The sequence below is a fragment of the Acomys russatus genome, chromosome 20 (assembly GCF_903995435.1).
Source record: "Acomys russatus chromosome 20, mAcoRus1.1, whole genome shotgun sequence".
Classification (NCBI taxonomy): domain Eukaryota; kingdom Metazoa; phylum Chordata; class Mammalia; order Rodentia; family Muridae; genus Acomys; species Acomys russatus.
The window spans coordinates 21,039,021-21,055,106 of NC_067156.1; the positions used below are offsets into that span (position 1 = coordinate 21,039,021).

Consider the following 16,086-nt stretch of genomic DNA (forward strand, 5'->3'; position numbering starts at 1 on the left):
TTTATTCATTCTGTGTGTACTCATGGGAGTGTTTACAGAGCCCAGAGATTGATGTTAGGATGTTTTCCTCAGTTACTCTTCACCTATTTGCCCAGATTCCTCTCTTGGCTAGACTTACTGGCCATCTGACCACCACTCCCCTCGAAAAAACCAGAAACCAAACCAAAACAAAAAAAACTTTCATCTGCTTGCCTGGGTACCCGCCTATCCCAGCTCTGAGGTTATAGAGGGGAAAAAAAAAGCACTGCCATTTCTGTTTTTTGTTGTTGTTGTTGTTTGTTTGTTTGTTTGTTTTACTTGGGTCCTGGGGATCTGAACTCAGGCCCTCATACTTGCACAGTAAGCACTTTGCTTACTGGGCTATCTCTCCAACCACTAAATAGTTTGTGTTTGGTAACAGTTATCTCTCTTTTTTTTTTTCATGTTTAAAAAAATTTTTTTTTATGTATGTATGAGTACCTGCATGTATACGTGCCTGGTTCCAGAGGAGGCCAGAAGAAGGTGTCAGATCCAGGAAAACTGGAGTTACAGGCTGTTGTGAGCTTTCTGATGTGGGTGTGGGAATGGAACCTGTGTTCTCTGGAAGCATGGCCAGTGCTCTTAACTACTGAGCCATCTCTTTATCCCTTTTTCTTTCTTTCTTTCTTTCTTTCTTTCTTTTTTCTTTTTTAGTTTTTCAAGACAGGGTTTCTCTGTGTAGCCTTGACTGTACTGGGCTCGCTTTGTAGACCAGTCTGGTCTCAAACTCACAGAGATCTTCCTCTTAGCCCTTTTTCAAATTAATGGGAGACAGGGATTGCTGTGAGTTTGAGGCCAGCCTGGTCTACAAAGTGAGTGCAGGACAGCCAAGGCTATACAGAAAAACCCTATCTTGAAAAACAAAGACAAAAGCAAAAAAAAAAAAGTGATGTTCTATACTCAAATGTTATTCTAGCCAAGAAACAATTTGAGAATAGTAAGTTGGGGAGGTTTCTCCCTATACTTCTATCTCCTATTATAGGAGCAGTTAGTTGCCTGAAGGATTGGTTAGAAGAATATCCTTAGCAGAGGCTAGCTCATCCATTTTGATAATGACCTGAGAATCTAGTGGTCTCTACAGCTCATTACTGTTCTTGCCTGTTGTGTTCACTTGATGTTTTCTAGGCTCCCGATGGGCACATTTTCTTGGAAGCCTTCTCTCCAGTTTACAAGTATGCCCAAGACTTCCTGGTGGCAATCGCAGAGCCAGTGTGCCGGCCTACTCATGTACACGAATACAAGCTAACTGCCTACTCCCTCTACGCAGCTGTCAGTGTCGGGCTGCAAACCAGCGACATCACTGAGTACCTCAGGAAGCTCAGTAAGACTGGAGTTCCTGATGGAATTATCCAGTTTATTAAGGTGAGTTGCTGTCGATTCGAACTGTCTTGATGATGTGGCAGTGGTGTACTCATGTACTGTATGTTTCTTTGAAAATGTCTGATTTGTATTTCCTTTGGTAGCAAGATAGCTTATTGCTGAGCTGCTGCTGCTGCTGCTGCTGCTGCTGCTGCTGCTTTAGGTCCAGGCCTGGTTCTGGCTGGGACCATTTTCCCCATGAGGTGCTCCCCCCGTAGCCTTGACCCACTCTGGCCAGGCTTATTTGGGAAAACAGCTCTGATCAGATGGTGCTGTATACTGCATTTACATATCGAAATCCTTACGTACATAAGGCAGTAGGCTTTTTTTCTTGTTGTTGGGTTTTGTTTTATATATATATATATATATATATATATATATATATATATATATATATACACATACACATACATACATACATACATACTTGAAAGAAGAATGTTAAAATAGCAATCATCCTCAAGCTACACTCATTTATGACCTGTGAGTTTACCTGTACTCCTTTCCTTACCTGTATTTGGTAAGGCTAAATGAGGCCATAGACATCTCCTGGTCCAGAAGACACTTGTCTTTTTTAGGAGTTGTGCATTTGTCATAAGTCTCCTCTTCTTGGGACTATGGAGAGAGATGGTGGCCCTCTACCTACTACAAACAATCAGCTTGTCCTGGTTCGTTGATTTTAGAACTCTGAGAAAATAACTTTATTGTGAGGTTTTGGTACTGGCTATTACAGGAAATGAGCTCTGTATAAGGTAGATACTTAAAATCTATGAGGGAAAGTAAAAACTTCAAATGTTGAAGTGAAGGAGTTCCATGGAAACAGCAGTTGAATATAGGTGAATATTACCCAAGAAGATGGGACAGTAGTTGCACCACTGGCTAACCCAAAAGGACTCCAAAGCAGATTTCCTTCTGGAGATAGAGGGGTACCATGAGCATCAACTCCCAGGGAGGCTTTGGAGCTCTGCAGAGGTCTCTGTTCTTGTGATGTAGAAGGCTGCCCAAGGAGAAAGCACCAGGGCTAGGCCCAGTCTTGGTCTACATGGCCTACAAGGATGCTGGTGTTGGGGCAATGCTGTGGTGGCCAGCTCAAAATCTGAGTAAAGTTACCATGGCAAGCATACAAACTACTGGATTCCTTCCCGCAGATTGACAGCTTGAGAGGATTTAAACTATATTCCCTCATGCCAAGAAGCTTACATTATTCTGGGCCAGGTGGCACATGTCCCTAATTTCAGCTGTCCATGGCCAGCCTGGTCAATTTCTAACTTGTCTCAATTTTTAAAAATAAAGGTAGTGGTGGTTAGGGATCTAGATAGCTTCCTGGCCCTGAGTTCAGTTTCCAATGCAATAAAAAAATCTTAGATTTTCAATTGGGGAAATGAGATGAATGGTAAGCCTAAGCATTTATGACATTTGAACTTACTGTGTGTAGCAGGTACTGCTGAGTGCCTGATGGCTTCTGGGAGCTGCATTAGTTCTGGTGAGGGAGGATAAGATTCCAGGTCAGGATGGGGGCTGTGGACATGCAGCGGAAAGTAACATGGAAAACACAGCAGAAATTTTTAATGTTTTGTAAATAAAAAGCTAGGCAAGAGGATGGTTTTTGCCCCTAAAAAATTGAGATTGGTGGAAAAAAGTTCTCTCTAGGCAGATGTGACTGCACATGGAGTCTTGTGCTAAGGCATGTCCTGAGGAGGAATGTTCTGAGCACTGATTTCCCCTGTTTGTTGGTGTTCTCTCTGCTTGCAGCTGTGTACGGTCAGCTATGGAAAAGTCAAGCTGGTCCTGAAGCACAACAGGTAAGAGGAGAGATCCGAGGCACTGCGCTCTGCGTGACAGGTGCGAGGAAGGGCTGTGGGTAGGGGCTGGGCTCAGACCCTGCTTGAGACAAAGATGGAAAAATTGAGGGACACAAAAAGGGGAAGAGGTCTAGTTGACTCCCTCCAGCTGATAATCACAAATTCTGGAAGTTAAATTTTTTTTTAATTTTAATATCTCTTTTGCGGTTTTTAAAAATTAATTTATTCAGGATTACATCTCAATTTTTATCTCCTTGCTTGTCTGGAAGTTAAATTTTATAGCGATGATTACATATATAAGGCAGTAGGGTTTGTTTGATTTTGTTTTATTTATAGATGCTTCAATAAAGAATGCTAAAAGAGCATCAGTCCTACTCAAGCGATACACATTTATGACCTTTGAGTTTAACTGTACTCCTTTCCCAGCTGTAATTTTAGGGGAATCTCACAAGTTTGTGATTGTTTGCCAATTTAACTTCAAAATGAGGATCTGCTCTGATGCTTGGCATGCTACACCCTTACTCACAGCTCCTGTCTCTGATTTGACTAAGGTGGGGGAAGAGTCATTATGAGGCCATCATTTTTCAGATCATCGAATTGAGTTTCAGTTACAGAATGTTCTGGAAATGATGAGCTGGCCAGTAGGGACTTCCTTCCACCCCTGCTTGTAGGTACTTCGTTGAAAGTTCCCACCCTGATGTCATCCAGCATCTTCTTCAAGACCCGGTGATCCGGGAATGTCGCTTGAGGAGTGCCGAGGGGGAGGATACTGAACTCATCACTGAGACTTTCACGAGCAAGTCTGCTGTGCGTGAGCTCCTGGGTGTCGGGGGCCGGGAACTAGGACCTCGGTCCTCCTGGGAGGCAGCTCTGATGGCGAGCTGTGCTGCTGCCTTTGCTCCCTTACAGCTTCCGTTCATGTTGTGTAAGTCTGGACTCCTACCTTTCTCTCTCTTACAGATTTCTAAGACGGCGGCAGAAGGCGCTGGTGGGCCTTCTACTTCCCAGGTGGTAGATGCACAGGCCAAATCTGACATCCCCAAAGACCTGTTTGATTTTTATGAACAAATGGACAAGGATGAGGAGGAGGAGGAAGAGACGCAGACAGTATCCTTTGAAGTTAAGCAGGTAAGTGGGGGCTTCCTGGTTTGTTTACCAGTCCAGTCTTGTGTCAGTACCCTCTACTTTGAGATGAAGGCATTCCTGTAAGCTGCTAACTTCATTCTTTTTGTTTGTTTGTTTTGTTGTGTATGGTTTGTTGTTGTTGTTGTTGTTGATTTTTTGTTTGTTTGTTTGTTTGGGTTTTTTGTTTGTTTGTTTTTTTGGTTTTTCGAGACAGAGTTTCTCTGTGTATCCCTGGCTATTCTGGACTTGCTTTGTAGACCAGGCTGGCCTCCAACTCACAGTGAACCTCATGCCTCTGCCTCCCGAGTGCTAGGATTAAAGGCATGTGCCTCCACACCTGGCTAAGTTTTATTCTTACCCATGTGGGCCATGACATTCTCCGGGAGGAGTTATGGACCAGGTGTCCTTCCATGGCCTAGGAAGCTGCTCTCCACAGGATGCGTTTTGGATCTGCTTAAGTTCATTTTGAGGAGACTAGAGGCATGGCTTACATGTATGAGTCCCTGTGTTCAGCCCCTAGCAGCATGTGCCCTGGGTGTGGTAGTGTCATCACAGCCTGGAAAGGTTGAGGGCAGGAGGCAGCAGCAGTCTGGGTCATCCACAACTGCACAGTGAATTTAAGGTGGCCTGGGATAGATGAGACTTGTCTCAAAACCAAAACACCCAATCAAAGTTCGTTCTGACCATGTTGCTAGTTTGTGCTGCTTTTCTGTGCTAACAGTATACTCGTTAGCAAGCAAGATCTGAAATTGTATTCATCCAGATAAAACTCCCGATTTGGTCATGAGGCCTTTTTGGATGGTGTCTGGACACTTTTGGAGTTGGGTTATCAAACGTCCTTGCTGCTGGCTCCTAGGAAATGATCGAGGAGCTCCAGAAGCGCTGCATCTGCTTAGAGTACCCCCTGCTGGCAGAGTATGACTTCCGAAACGATTCTCTCAACCCTGACATCAACATCGACCTGAAGCCCACAGCCGTGCTCAGACCCTACCAGGAGAAGAGCCTGCGGAAGATGTTTGGGAACGGGCGGGCGCGCTCAGGAGTCATTGTTCTTCCCTGTGGTGAGTGAGGCTGAGTGAAGACGGCCCCATCCATTTTATCTGCTAGCTGCCTCTTGCCCTGCTCAGTACGTTTCCCTGTGTGGCACACTGCCTATGAATGGCCAAAGCCAGGTGACTTTCTCATCCGGGGCTTGACTGATGTTTATTGAAATGCTTGCTTTGTGCAGCTCTTGGTCCAGGCAGTGGTTTTTCAACCTTCCTAGTGCTGCAACCCTTTAACACAGTTCTTTATATTGCAGTGATCCCCAGCCGTAAAATTATTTTCTCTGCTACTTCATACCTGTGATTTTGCTCCTGTTACGAATTGTGATGTAAATGTCAGATATTCAAGATGGTCTTAGGTGACCCCGGTGAGAGAGTCCTTCAGCCCCCAAAGGAGTGAGACCCACAGGTTGAGAACCTCTAGTGTAGGCCCTTTGGGTGTATCAGATCTCATTTGGCTTGCATAGAGAATGAGTGGAAATGGCTCAGCTAAGGAGCTTACGAAGGCTCTTATTGATAATGGAGGTGTCCAAGAAAACTGGAGCATGGTGTATCAGTGCTGGTGGGGTGCTGCTAGGCATATAGCCTAAGTTCTTCCTCAGTGAAATCAGCCTCATGATGTGTGAATTTGAAGGCGGCCTAGCCCAGAAGTGTTGCTTGTTTCTGGATGGCTATAATGGGTATGCGAGGCTGAGGAAAGACATGCACGCACGCATGCACGTGCATGTATACACCCTGTCGGACTTGACAGCTCTAAGGAGTGTCAGTTGCACCTTGGTTCAAAGCCATAGACCACATCACATTATCTAGGAACTCCACCCTGGACAGAGTTTGCGGAGATGGGCCTCTGCCTTGAGTTCTCTTCATAAAGCTTCAAGGGTTCTATCAGAGGTAAAGGCAGAATCATTGTTGAACAGTTTGATTTAAAATTTTTTTTCATCTTAATCTTTAAATAGAACGTGATACTAAAGTAAGAAACTCCAGGACTTGTCTTCTCTGATTTTGCCAAGAGTGTGTACACTTTGTGCATTCCTGATCCTTGATTGTCCTATTAGTTAAAAACTGTCATTTGCCTAGCATGTATGCTGAGCATATGTGACCATGAGTAAAATCACTCTGGCCATCTTTAAAATGATGGTAGCAGGAGCATCTTTCTCGTTGTTGGTTCTAACATTTTAGCATTTTAAGTAAGATACATGCAGAAGGGCCTACTTCTACTCTCTAAACATGTGCCGGGTGGGCCATCTTTTTGTGGCGAAGACAGCCTGAAGAAGTAAATGGCTCACACATCCTCCCTGTGCGGACCAGTGTGCGCTAGAATCTGCCTAGAATCGTGTGCTGTTGCACCAGTCGATTCCTGACCCCTGTTTCAACCTCCGTTGGCTAGCATCGCCCTTTGGTTGCTTGTAGGTGCTGGGAAGTCCCTTGTAGGCGTAACTGCTGCATGCACTGTCAGAAAGCGCTGCCTGGTCCTGGGCAACTCGGCTGTGTCTGTGGAGCAGTGGAAAGCCCAGTTTAAGATGTGGTCAACCATCGATGACAGCCAGATCTGCCGCTTCACCTCAGATGCCAAGGACAAGCCCATCGGCTGCTCCATTGCTATTAGCACTTACTCTATGCTGGGCCACACCACCAAAAGGTCCTGGGAGGCCGAGAGAGTCATGGAATGGCTCAAAACCCAGGAGTGGGGCCTCATGATCCTTGACGAGGTGCACACCATTCCAGGTAAGGAGGTGGAGGGGCATGGCTATCCACTTGTGGGGTGGCAGGTGGCTTCTGTTTACTCCACCCACTAGCTAGCAAGGCTTTGAAATAATCACTGAGCATGGTGGGATGGAACTGAGAGTGGGTGTACACATTCAGAGCCTCCTCAGTCACTGGCTTAGAGAAGGATAGTTTCTTCCTTTCTATATCTTCTGATTGCTGACACTTAACCCTTAACCCATTTTTATGGTCCTGTGATACTGAGCAAGAGCACTGTATAACCCTTGACAACATGTTGTGTTTTATTTAAGTGAAGGCTGAAGCACTAGTAGTGAACACACAAGTCCTGCTCTCTAATTGCAGGCATATCTTTCTTAAAGCTGCCGAGGTGATATAATCTATCTGCCACAAGTCACCCATTATAAGAGCATAATGCCGCAGGTGTTAGTCAACATCTAGAGCCGTGCAGCGCTCATCAGGATCTAGTTTTATAATATGTCTCCTTTATTTCTGCTTGTAGTCAGTCAGTCCTCATTCTTCTCTGCATTCAACCCCAGGCTGCTTTCCGACTCTCTAGATGAACTTTTTCTGGGAGTTTCTTGTCTCGGTCATTTTTCACTTTGCATAGTAATCGTCTGTGTACTGACATCATCAGTGGTGTGTACCTTTTCCTGACGCACGGTACTCTACAGCAAACGGTTCTCCAGTTTCTGTTGGTGGTAGGGTTGTATTGGTGTGTGTGTGTGTGTGTGTGTGTGTGTTTATCCCGGGGGTGTGATCTTATTGTGTTGCACAGGCTGGTGTCTGGGTAGACTCCTGAGCTCACATGGTCCCTCCACCTCAGCCTCCTGAGTAACTGTGACTATTAGGTATGAATTGACATGCCTGGCTAGGTAGCTCTTCCTTGAAAAGAGATTAAGGAAGATCTAAAGCAGAGAGTCTTCTACTTTAGAGAGCAGTTTTTTGTTTAACAGAGCATTCAGAACACTGAAAATGGGCCTACTGTTTGGGTCTTTTTGTATAACAAGAGTTCTTCCCAAGTCTGTGGATGTCTGAGGACAACTAGAGATGTTAATAGAGGTGTTCATAAAAAGTCAAGTAGAAATTGGATGCCTTTGAGGAGGGAGAACGACAGGGCACTGGCCCCATGGTGATAAAGAACTTGGCATGCTCAGACAGCTCCAGGCAGCCAAGTGTCTGCAGAGAAGTTCTGATTGAGCAGTCAAGGTTGGCACTGAAGCAGGTATCAGAGCATCCTGTGGACCACGTAGGCCATGGTGGAGAGTTGGCTTATACTCTTCAGCCTCTGTGTAAGAAGCCATCTGAAGAACAGAAGCAGGGTAGCCTGAGCTGACTTATAGCAGCTGCAGAGCACCAGCACTTTGGGAGCAGTGAAAGGAGTGGGTTTATGGTCCCAAGAAGATGCTTGACCTGGGGAGAACACAGTAAGATGGAGAAAACCTGATTGGACAGGCTGCAGATCCTGTGAACAGGTCAGGTGTGAAGACAGAAAGAAAGGTGAAGTCAAGGATGAGGCAAAGAAGGCTTTGGTTTGAGTGAAGGAAGGGCAGCAGGGTTCTTGAAATGAGGAAAGCTTTGGAAACAACATGCTTACAAGGGGCAGCCAGGAGTCTGCTAGGCCTTAGACATCCTGACTAGCATTGTCAGATGAGTTCAGGCAGTAACCAGAATGCTAGGAAATAGGCAGATGAGCAGGTATAGCAAGGATAGACACGTGTTCACGTGTTATGTCAGTACTTGGAGGGTGCTAAGCATCATTAACCATCAGGGAAGTGGCTACTAAAACCTAAGAGGCCACATTTGTCCATGTAGAACACTGGTGTTATTAGTGCAGAGAGGTTTAGAACAGAGGGGCTGCAGGGTGGATGGCTGCTCTGTAGGACAAATTGGCATTCACTAAAAATCACAGCCGGACTTGTCTGTCCCACTCCTGGCTATCTTAGGAGATGAAAACAGATTTATTTAAAACTGTTTATACAGGAATGTTTCCATAGCAACACTATTCATAATATCTAAACTTCAGTGGTCATCTGGGAATGTTAAGATAAGCAGACTATGGCACATCTCTATACTGAACACAGCTTGGTAATAAAGAGGAATGAACATAGATAAGTGGTAGCTTGTCTGAGCTTCAGGGCCAATGTGCTGAAAGAAGCGTGTGGTAGCATTTATGTGACACTCTCAAAAAGATATCATCATGCTGGCCAGTGGCTGCTGGGGCAGCACTCAAGGATACTTTAAAGGACAGCATTAGGCAGTTTTTGGGGGAGTGATGGACTGGTCTATGTAGACATAGATTTGGTGTTGACATCCAAATCTCTACATGTATTAACATTCATAGAACTGACACCCTCTCCCCCTGGAGTGACTTACTTTGTGATAATTTAGAAACTCAGCTTTAAAGAATGTGGCTATCAGGTCTGCCAGGACTAAAGCTGGGGGTGCAGAAAGTCACATCTTGTGAATGAGCTCAAGATTGTTCTGCAGGAGTTCCTTTGGAGGCTGGATGTGAACGCTGGAGGACTGGGGCATTCTCCCGAGGGTGTACTTAATGCAGGCTGCTGTTCTCAACAGAACTCTCAAATTCAGGTGATATATGTTGCCTCATGTGTTGGAGGCATGTCTGAGAGATGGTGCAGTGTTTAAGAGAAGGCTTTGCTCATATGTGTCACCCGCAGGAGGGATTGGTTCTCTTCTCCTGGGTTGCCAAGTAGCTCCTGCAAGAGCAGGTGGTTATAAAAGAGCAAGCCTGGATTCCAGACTCCACGGGAGCTTTTCTGCATGTGTGGTGCCGTCTATTGTGAGGCCTTTGGACGTTAATGTGTGCTTTGTTAGGACAAGAGGATGAACTAATACCATTGTAAGCCCTATTGACTGGTGGTCAAGCCCCAAGCACTGCTCTTACATAGATGCCAGCAAACCAGTCAATTTCCTGACATCCTTTGCTAGCTACATTGGGTTCAGGAGAGTGCTATGTCTTTGAGATCTCAAAAAATAGGAATTACTGTGTCATTTTACAGCTCTTTTCTTTTTCTTTTTAAAATATAATTTATTTATTTTATGTGTATTGGTGTTTTGCCTACATGTGTGTCTGTATGAGGGTGTCAGATATTGGAGTTACAGACAGTTGTGAACTGCCATGTGGGTGCTGGGAATTGAACCCAGGTCCTCTGGAAGAGCAGTCAGTGCTCTGAACTGCTGAGCCATCTCTCTAACCCCTACAGGTGTTTCCAAAGGAACCCTGTTGGGCCATTTTATTAATTCACTTGTGTTGCAGTAAGCTGGAGAGATGGCTCAGTTAGTACAGTGCTTAGCCAACACACATGGACCTCTTGGTTTGATCCCCAGTATCACATAAACAAGCCTGGAATGAGATGGGAGGATCAGGAGTTGGAGGTTATCCTTGGCTACATAGAGATTTCTAGTCCAGCCTGAGCTACATGAAACCTCCATTTCAAAAAAGAAATTTATATTGTAGCACTTGCGTATGTTAACTGCTTCTTGTGTGGAATGTGCTATGCTAGGTCTTCTGTTTTAACAAGTATTTATTGAGCACCTTTTAAGTTCATGCACTGTGCTTGGCATTAGAGATAGAGAGGTACAGTTGAGTTCCCAAATGCACTTTAGACGTAGCTTTACATAACAGTGATGTATGCTCCATTTATGTGAAGTTCAAGGAGAAGGCAGCCTTTTCTTTGACATCAGAAGTCAGGGTGATGGTCTTCTCAAGGGAGAGTGCTCGTATTGACGGAGCGGTGTTGAGAGACCATGCTGTGACTCTGTACAGCATGTCTCACATGCCTTACCCAGGACAGCCATGGTGGCTACCAGAAATGGACCAGAGAGGCACAGATGTAGCAGAAATCAGGTCCCATTGTATCCGTGTACATCTGCCTCCAGGCTCACAACTGTTGTTTCTGTTGCCTGGCCTCTAACACTCCTTTTGATAAGGGAAGCCTGGGATCCTTTCCTGTTGCTTTTTTGGGCTACCACTCTTTGCTCAGGGATAACCTTGACATTAGCTTTCTATTTGTTAGTGCCACGTTTTGTGTTTGGTATAGTTTTTGTTGTGGTTGCAGATGCTGTAAGTTTTCAAAATTGTTAAGTTTTAGTGTGTGAAATTCAAAACTGGCCATAACTGGAGGCTGACCACCCTGTTATTCTATGGCTCTTGTGTTTGATTTGTCTTTTAAAATTTTTTGGCCTCTTCATCTTCCAATTGGGTTTCTTCTTAAGTATCCTTGGCCTCATCTTTAATTATAAGATAAGCATGGCTCAAACGTGTGTGAGGGAGGGGTGGTGAAGATAAATGTATGCTCCTTCACTGTGCTGTACTCCCAGCCCTATGATTCAAACATTTCTTTTTCATTTAGGAAGGCAGGCAAGCCAGGTTTTATTGAAAAGTAGAGTAACAGCTCCCTGTTGGGAATGGGGCTGTCCCCAGAGTGGGTTGCCCAACCCAAAACACTTGTAAATTTTACATTTATGTGTTTATTTTCGGGGATGGCATGTACGTGCCATGTCAGGTGTGTGGAGGTAAGCAAGGGCTGGATTAACCTTCTTCCAAAGTGTTAGGAGTTTTAAAAGCTGTGGCCATGGAAACCTACAAATTGGAGGACCAGAGTTTAAGTCCCAAGAGCCCACATAAAAGCTGAGTGTGTGAGGGTGTAATCCTAGCACTCCTGTGGGAAGATGGGAGGAGGTGACCACAGAGTCCCTAGGTCTGCTGGCCTTCTAGCTTGTTATGTGCAGCAATGCACAACCACAAAACACCCGCCTCCAGCAAGGTGGAAGATGAGGACTGATACCTGAGGTTGTCTTCTTATTCATGTGGGTGCCTGTATTCATACACACGCACACGCACATACATGCCCATGCAGGATTTTTAAAAAGTTGTATCCCACTTATGTGCTTATTTGATAAATTGGGAATTGTAACAATGAAAGCAAAGGAAGAAAACGAAAGTTGCCTGTTGGTTAAAGTAAGTTTCTTTGGTATCGTTGGGTGTTTGTTTTGTTGAGACAGGGTCTCACTGTAACCCTAGCTGTCCTGGAACTGACTATATAGAACAGTCTGGCCTCGAACTCTCAAAGATCCTTCTGCCTCTGCTTCTAGTGTGCTGAGGTTTAAGGCCTGCAGCACCAAGCCTGATTTAATTGGTGTCTTTGGGAAGGGAGCAGATACGCAGGATGCTTAGGCAGAGTCATGGCTGAGCTTGTCACTCCTGCGGACTCTGTTTGCTCTCTGCTTTGATGGGAGAAGGTAGGAAGCAAACAGCAGAGCTGGCTTTCTCTCTGTCCCCATATCCCAGCTTCCCCCGCTGTAACCTGAGGACAAGCTGCAGCCTGAGTTCTTTGTGTGGCTTGGGGTCAAGTTGTATTTGCTGGTACTGTCTGGACTCTTGACCATGTTGGTAGGTGAGTGCTGGCATCTGTGCACTGAGAACTCCCTGAAGCCATTTGCCCTTTGTTCTTCTTTCCATCTTCTGAACAGGTCTAAAACCCGTGGTGAAATATTCTTGCTTTGTCATTCTTCAGCGCTCTAGTAGCAGGGCCAGCCATACGGTGCCAGAGACCAGTGCCAGGTTGCCAGCTGAGTGGTACCTTCTCAATGTAGAAAGTGACGATGTGAACGTTTCTTTTGTGCCTGCAGCGAAGATGTTCCGGCGGGTGCTGACCATTGTACAAGCCCACTGTAAGCTGGGCTTGACTGCAACCCTTGTCCGAGAAGACGACAAGATTGTTGACTTAAATTTCCTGATTGGGCCCAAGCTTTATGAAGCCAACTGGATGGAGCTGCAGAACAATGGGTACATCGCCAAAGTCCAGTGTGCTGAGGTATTTGCACCCCTGGGCAGCATTGAAATAAGGGCTCCTCCCATGGGAGTGGAAGAGACTTCTTGATAAATTCCTCATGGGCAGACAAGCAGGTCAGGACCCAGGCTAAAAAAGCATGCCCTACTGTGTCATCCTGGTAGGCAAGCCACGCTTGATAGCACAGTGCGCTGGGCTCCTGTCTCTGTCATATGTAAAGTCAGTTAGCTGGTACAGACCATGTCTCTGCACAGTTCACTCCCTGCTGTCCCCCTTCACCCTGGAGGATTGTGGGCATCCACTTAGGCTAATTCCAGTACCAAAGTTCCAAGAAAATAGACTGGCCTTTATGGTGTCATTTCTGAAAGCACCATTTTCTAATACTGTTTTTCTAGTGAAGATCTGCACGGGTATGTGTTAAAATCCATAGTCTTTGAAGGAATGACAAAACCACTCATCTTAGCACTTCAAAATGACTGCCGCTCAATAGCTGGAGTAGGGTGGCCTCTGTGAAAGGTCTACCTAATCAAGACGAATGTGAGATACTTAGGAACATATTTGCTGTGTTGAAAATAACTCCCTCCCAAAGAAAACAACCCTCCCACTTAGTTGTGTCTGTTACTACCTGTCTGCAGTGCGGTGTTGCTGCCCATTGCGTGACAGCAGTTCCCTCCTTTCCTCTCCTGCCCAGTAGGGCAGTCACTAGTGTGGAACTTGTGTTATAATTGTCTTTTATCCTACCCACTGAGCCACTGAGCAATCTTGGCAACCCTGTTGAATTTTCTTGTTCATGAATGTAGTTATAGTTCATGCCTTTGGATTACTGTGTAGTAGTCCTTCATATGACCTCCAATTTGATATATAACTAAATACTACCTAGCAATATAAAACCCTTTTTAATATTGACAGACACTTTTACTTACTAAGTTGTTTTTATAAGGGTTTTGTTACTTGTTCAGTGATGAAGCTCTTGTCTAGCATGTGCAAGAGAGACTCTGGGTTTATCTCCTGTACACACACAAGGAAATTAGCAGACACATTTATTAGAGTTAGTTTGTGGGTGAGGATTGGGGTTTGGGGACCAGGAGGAATGGAAGCCCCAACATTGTGATGCTGCACGGTAACATAGTAGCAGCGTTGCTGGTTTCTCACACTAGCGACCCCGTGAAAATGATTACCCAGATAGGACTGCATTTAGAATGTTTGTTAAGTTAGTTCCAGTTCAGTGTTGAGTCTTAATCTTTTGTTTTTATATTATTTTGTTTGTGTGTTTGCCTGCATGTATGTGTGTGTATGTATGTATGTATGTATGTATGTATGTATGTATGTATGTATGTATGTCAGTCAGTCACATGCATGCATTGGCCTTGGAGGCCAGAAGAGGGCATTGGATTTACTGGGACAGAAGTTAGACTGTTGTTAGCTGCCATGTGTGTGCTGGGAACTAAATCAGTGGTCTTAATTACTGAGCATCTCTCCAGCCACTCTTTTATTTCAATTAAAATGTAAGCACATCGTTCTTCCCCTGTTTTCCCTCCAGCCGCTTCACTCTTCCGTCGGTAATGAGTTGTTTTATTGCCATGCATTTGTGTACTCACCAGAGATTTGTTTTCTGTCAATTTTAAGTTTTCTTGTATTGTGGTCAGGTAGGACACACAGAATTATATTCTTTGGTGTTTGGGTGAAATATTCTGTAGATATGTGTTAGGTCCAATTGTTGTATGATGTCGTTTCATTCTGGTATTCTCTACTTTTTGTTGTTGTTGAGATGACATAGCTTTTGGAGAAAGTGGGGAACTGAAACCACTGTCATTATTGGGTTGATCCTAAACTCGTTTTTTGTTGTTGTTGCTGTTGTTGGGTTTGGTTTGCTTTCATTTCTGGAGGCAGGGTTTCTCTGTGTAGTCTTGGCTGTAGGCCAGGCTTTTGATCGTAAAGTCTAATCATAGAATTTCTGAAGCTCTGTGATGCAGAGTTTGTTGCATAAATATTTAGGGTAGTAACTGCTTCCTGACTAGAATGAAGTGCTCGTTATCGCTTCTGATCAGTTTTTGTTTGGAGTCCGTTTTGTCATATTCTGATGTCAGCGTTTGATCCTGGTTCCATGTGATCGGAGTACTTTTATCTGTCCTTTCACTTAGAGGTGGTGCTTATCTTTAAAGGTTAATTTCTTGTAGAAAACAGAAGGATGGATTCTGTTTCTTTGTCCAGGCATAGACAAATAATATTGAAAGTTATTATTGGGAATGAATGGGCAGATTACTGTCTTTTTCATTTTGTGGTATTTGTTTGTTTGTTGGGTTGGTTTTGGAGACATGGTCTTCCTATGTAGCTTTAGCTGGGCTGGGATGTGCTGTATAGGTTCTAGGCTGGCCTTAGCGCATAGAGCTTTACCTGCCTCTGCCTCTGCAGTCCTGAGCTTAAAGACGTGGCCGTAGGCAGTACATTTGATTTCTAGTTTTGCACTAGTTTCCCTTCCCTGTCCCATGGTCGTCAGGTACTGGACAGTCTGAATCTTCTAACCTGATGGCATTTGCTTTGTAACTAAGCACTGGTCATGCACTATGGTCATAACTTCTGCTCTGTGAGGCTTCGGAGAAAAAACAACTCTAGTTTCCTTCTCTTCACAGTTTCGTGGTGTAAGAGTCGTGTTCACGATGGCTCTTAGCAACCTCAGCATGAGTTTTATCTTTTTTTCCCCAAGTCAAGGACTCTTGCCTTTTCAAGTAGAGGAAGAGCTTTATGGTATCTCTTTGGTATATTTAAGTTGCCAACATCACTCTGCTTGTGCTTGAAGGCTGTTAAGTGTTACTTAAGCACAAACTGCTTTAACTAAGTAACTAAGATAGCAGTTACTGAGCAGGAATTATGTACAGTGCGCATAACTAGGGCAAGAGACCGGCAGGCTCAGCATAGTAGGATGGCCATGCAAGGGCTTCATTACTTACTCGGAGTACTGTGCAGGTTAAACTTTCTGAGTGGTTTATTTGGTGGGTTTTCCCAGTTAGTATTTTCAGATCACATTTGACTGTATAAAACTGAAGTCATGGATAAAGGATGACAATTTACTACTATATTGAGATAAAATTGACTGACAATTGGTTTTGTTTTTTAATTAAAAAAAAAACAACCCAACCATCTATTTATCTGTGGCGTGTGTGCATGTGTGTAAGCATACACATGCTTCCGTGTGCCTGTGAA

At 44.5% G+C, this 16,086-nt stretch overlaps 1 protein-coding gene across 1 annotated transcript in view; it reads left to right on the plus strand.

The window, feature by feature from the left end:
• The window catches only part of Ercc3 (ERCC excision repair 3, TFIIH core complex helicase subunit), a 29,948-nt gene that overhangs the window by 1,008 nt on the left and 12,854 nt on the right, over positions 1-16,086 (plus strand). The window contains exons 3-9 of the mRNA XM_051163138.1: positions 1,144-1,380; positions 3,130-3,179; positions 3,851-3,986; positions 4,140-4,307; positions 5,161-5,365; positions 6,758-7,072; positions 12,725-12,909. Coding sequence (XP_051019095.1) covers positions 1,144-1,380; positions 3,130-3,179; positions 3,851-3,986; positions 4,140-4,307; positions 5,161-5,365; positions 6,758-7,072; positions 12,725-12,909 — 1,296 coding nt within the window. The remainder of the gene's footprint in view (positions 1-1,143; positions 1,381-3,129; positions 3,180-3,850; positions 3,987-4,139; positions 4,308-5,160; positions 5,366-6,757; positions 7,073-12,724; positions 12,910-16,086) is intronic.